The sequence below is a fragment of the Montipora capricornis genome, chromosome 7 (assembly GCF_036669925.1).
Source record: "Montipora capricornis isolate CH-2021 chromosome 7, ASM3666992v2, whole genome shotgun sequence".
NCBI lineage: Eukaryota > Metazoa > Cnidaria > Anthozoa > Scleractinia > Acroporidae > Montipora > Montipora capricornis.
In genome coordinates, this window is record NC_090889.1 from 31,431,034 (window position 1) to 31,433,533 (window position 2,500).

Sequence of the window (2,500 nt, forward strand, 5' to 3'; positions counted from 1 at the left end):
TTTTTGTGTATTGTCATTTCTGCGGCTGAAAATGACGAATTTGAGCGATTTGGTGGGCTTTCCGTGTAGTAACAGTCAACGGAAAACCCACCAAATCGCTCAAATTCCCCATTTTCAGCCGCAGAAATGACAATACACCTGCAATTATTTCATTCGCACTTTATTGAAAACGAGACTCAGCGCTAAAAGCTTCGTAGACTGTTTACCATCACAGATTCAACATGCGCTCACGAAATAATGCTTAAAGGGGCTAGGTCACGCTATTTTAGGTAATTTTGTTTAATTTTGTTAATTATGAGCTCTAAACGTCAAATTGGCAAAGCAAGAATCTTTCATTCACGGCCACATAACAACTGAGAATGATTTTCCAGCTTTGTAAATGACATTTTGATATAGACTGATATAAATTGGAAAAAAGGTGGGCCGACGTTTTTCAAATTACCCAAATTCAACCCATTTCAATCCCCTCCAGTTTTGTCCATCCATGTCCCTTCTTGGCTTCCCTGTATTTTGTTAGAGTTCTTCTATAGTTTTGAACAGTTATTTTGATATTTTAGTTAATTCTATGACCATTCGATCAGTGCTGCAATTGCCTAAAATTGCGTGACCTAGCCCCTTTAAGTGAAGTCGCGCTTCCTACGGCCGGTAGGCGCAAATCTTGCTTCATCGTCATTAAATCTCTACATCCGGCAATAACAATCACATTTTTCTGTTTCTCCTCCAAATGACAACACAAACCTTAATACTCTGTATAATTCCCTGCAAATGTCTGTCATCTTCAAACATCGTTGCTAAACTTGGGCCATCACCAGCTGTTTTGTCCTCAAGTTTGCCATTAATAAAAGGTCTGTAGAATGTAACATAAGTGCCATTAAAGAAATTTTTAATCAAGGGTCGATTATTCAAACGGAATCTAGCTGAAACTGCGATCTTCAACAGTCAGTTTCAGAACAATTTTAAAAGTGAGTTGCTTGAAGTAAGTAAAAGTAAAGTCTGCTACGAGCCTGGAAGGCCCATCAGGCCGGCGCTTATCTCCGGTTTCTGTAGCATGAAGCGACTAGGAGTATTTCTACTCCCCACTGGATGGGGTGCTAGTCCATCGCAGGGCTACCCCCAGCATTAGATTCGCCGGTACCCATTTCTACACCTGGGTGGAGAGAGGCACTGTGAGAGTAAAGTGTCTTGCCCAAGAACACAACACAATGTCCCCGGCCAGGACCTGAACCCGGACCACTCGATCCGGAGTCGAGCATACTGACCATGAGGCCACCGCGCCTCCCCTTTGAAGTTGCTTGAAGTGGATAAATCATATTCTCCATTGCTCGATTGCCATCTCACAGGCAGACTAGCCTCTGTTAGTGGGGGTCGTTCATTGAAATCTGAGCATCGATCGTTTGTTATTTATAGAAGAAATACAGATGAACGATCCGGTGGCGATAATTTGCTCCAATGTGCAGAATTTAAAGCTAATGATTCAATAATAAAGATTTCTCAACATGATCGGTGCAAGAAACCAGACCAAAGAAAATCGAAGCATTTGAGTCTATTCGAATCTACCAATCAGTGCAATGCGACCCTTGGCAGTTCTCAACGGATTGGATTCGCGCTTGTATTTTATCAATATGTAGTGTCCCTTCAGGAAAACACGATACGAATTCACCTCGTCATCATGTAAACGCGGTATCAAGAAGTCACCCCGGTGAGAAACACGCGCTGGTGCGAGTTTTCTCGTGTAAACACCCCGTAAATCATCTTCATGAACATGTTCTATCATATCCGACAGAGCCCGCATGACATATGTCTGTGTCTGCTAAGGTTGCTCTTATACATCATTAGTATCACCCAACTTGTGGACAAATGCAAATAGGGAATTTTGATTGGCTACGCTACTAGAGGACTATTAGCAATAGTCCTCGAGTAGCGAAAAGGGTGACGCTTTCTTTCCTTTTATTCCCAAATAAATATTTCTTCAACTTGCATTTGCTAACTTTATTATTGCCTTTTCTGTCCGACTAGTTGGGTGATACTAAAACAACTAGACCCTTTCGCCCTTAAGGGCAACAGGTCAATAGCCCATTTGGCTTCGCCTCACAGGCTATTGACCGGTAGCCCTTGCGGGCTACGGGTCTAGTGTTAATTATTCATAAGCCTTTTGGAGACATAACCGCCTAGCCGGCCACTTTTTACCGGAGAAAATGGGGCAGCGAATGCATTGCCATACTGGTTACCTCTTTTCGTCTGAGCGCTGAAGCATGGGGAAATTAGAGCTTAGGTACAAACTACATGTAGAAAGTCTACAGGGCAAACGAATGCAGCCATAGTTAATGCATGGAGATGGTTATGAAACTGGACAAATTCCTGTGTTTCATGTTTTTGTCCGTATTTTTGGCCTTGAACCTGCGCAAAACACACCTTTTTTCGAGAAGATAACCAATCAAATCCTTCGATTAAATTATGCGCAACTAATTTGCGAACCCGTGTGAAGCGAAAACAAAAGATT

General features: G+C 42.3%; 1 protein-coding gene across 1 annotated transcript in view; it reads right to left on the reverse strand.

The window, feature by feature from the left end:
• The window catches only part of LOC138056915 (dynein axonemal heavy chain 6-like), a 94,440-nt gene that overhangs the window by 81,959 nt on the left and 9,981 nt on the right, over positions 1-2,500 (reverse strand). The window contains 1 exon segment of the mRNA XM_068902865.1: positions 739-847. Coding sequence (XP_068758966.1) covers positions 739-847 — 109 coding nt within the window.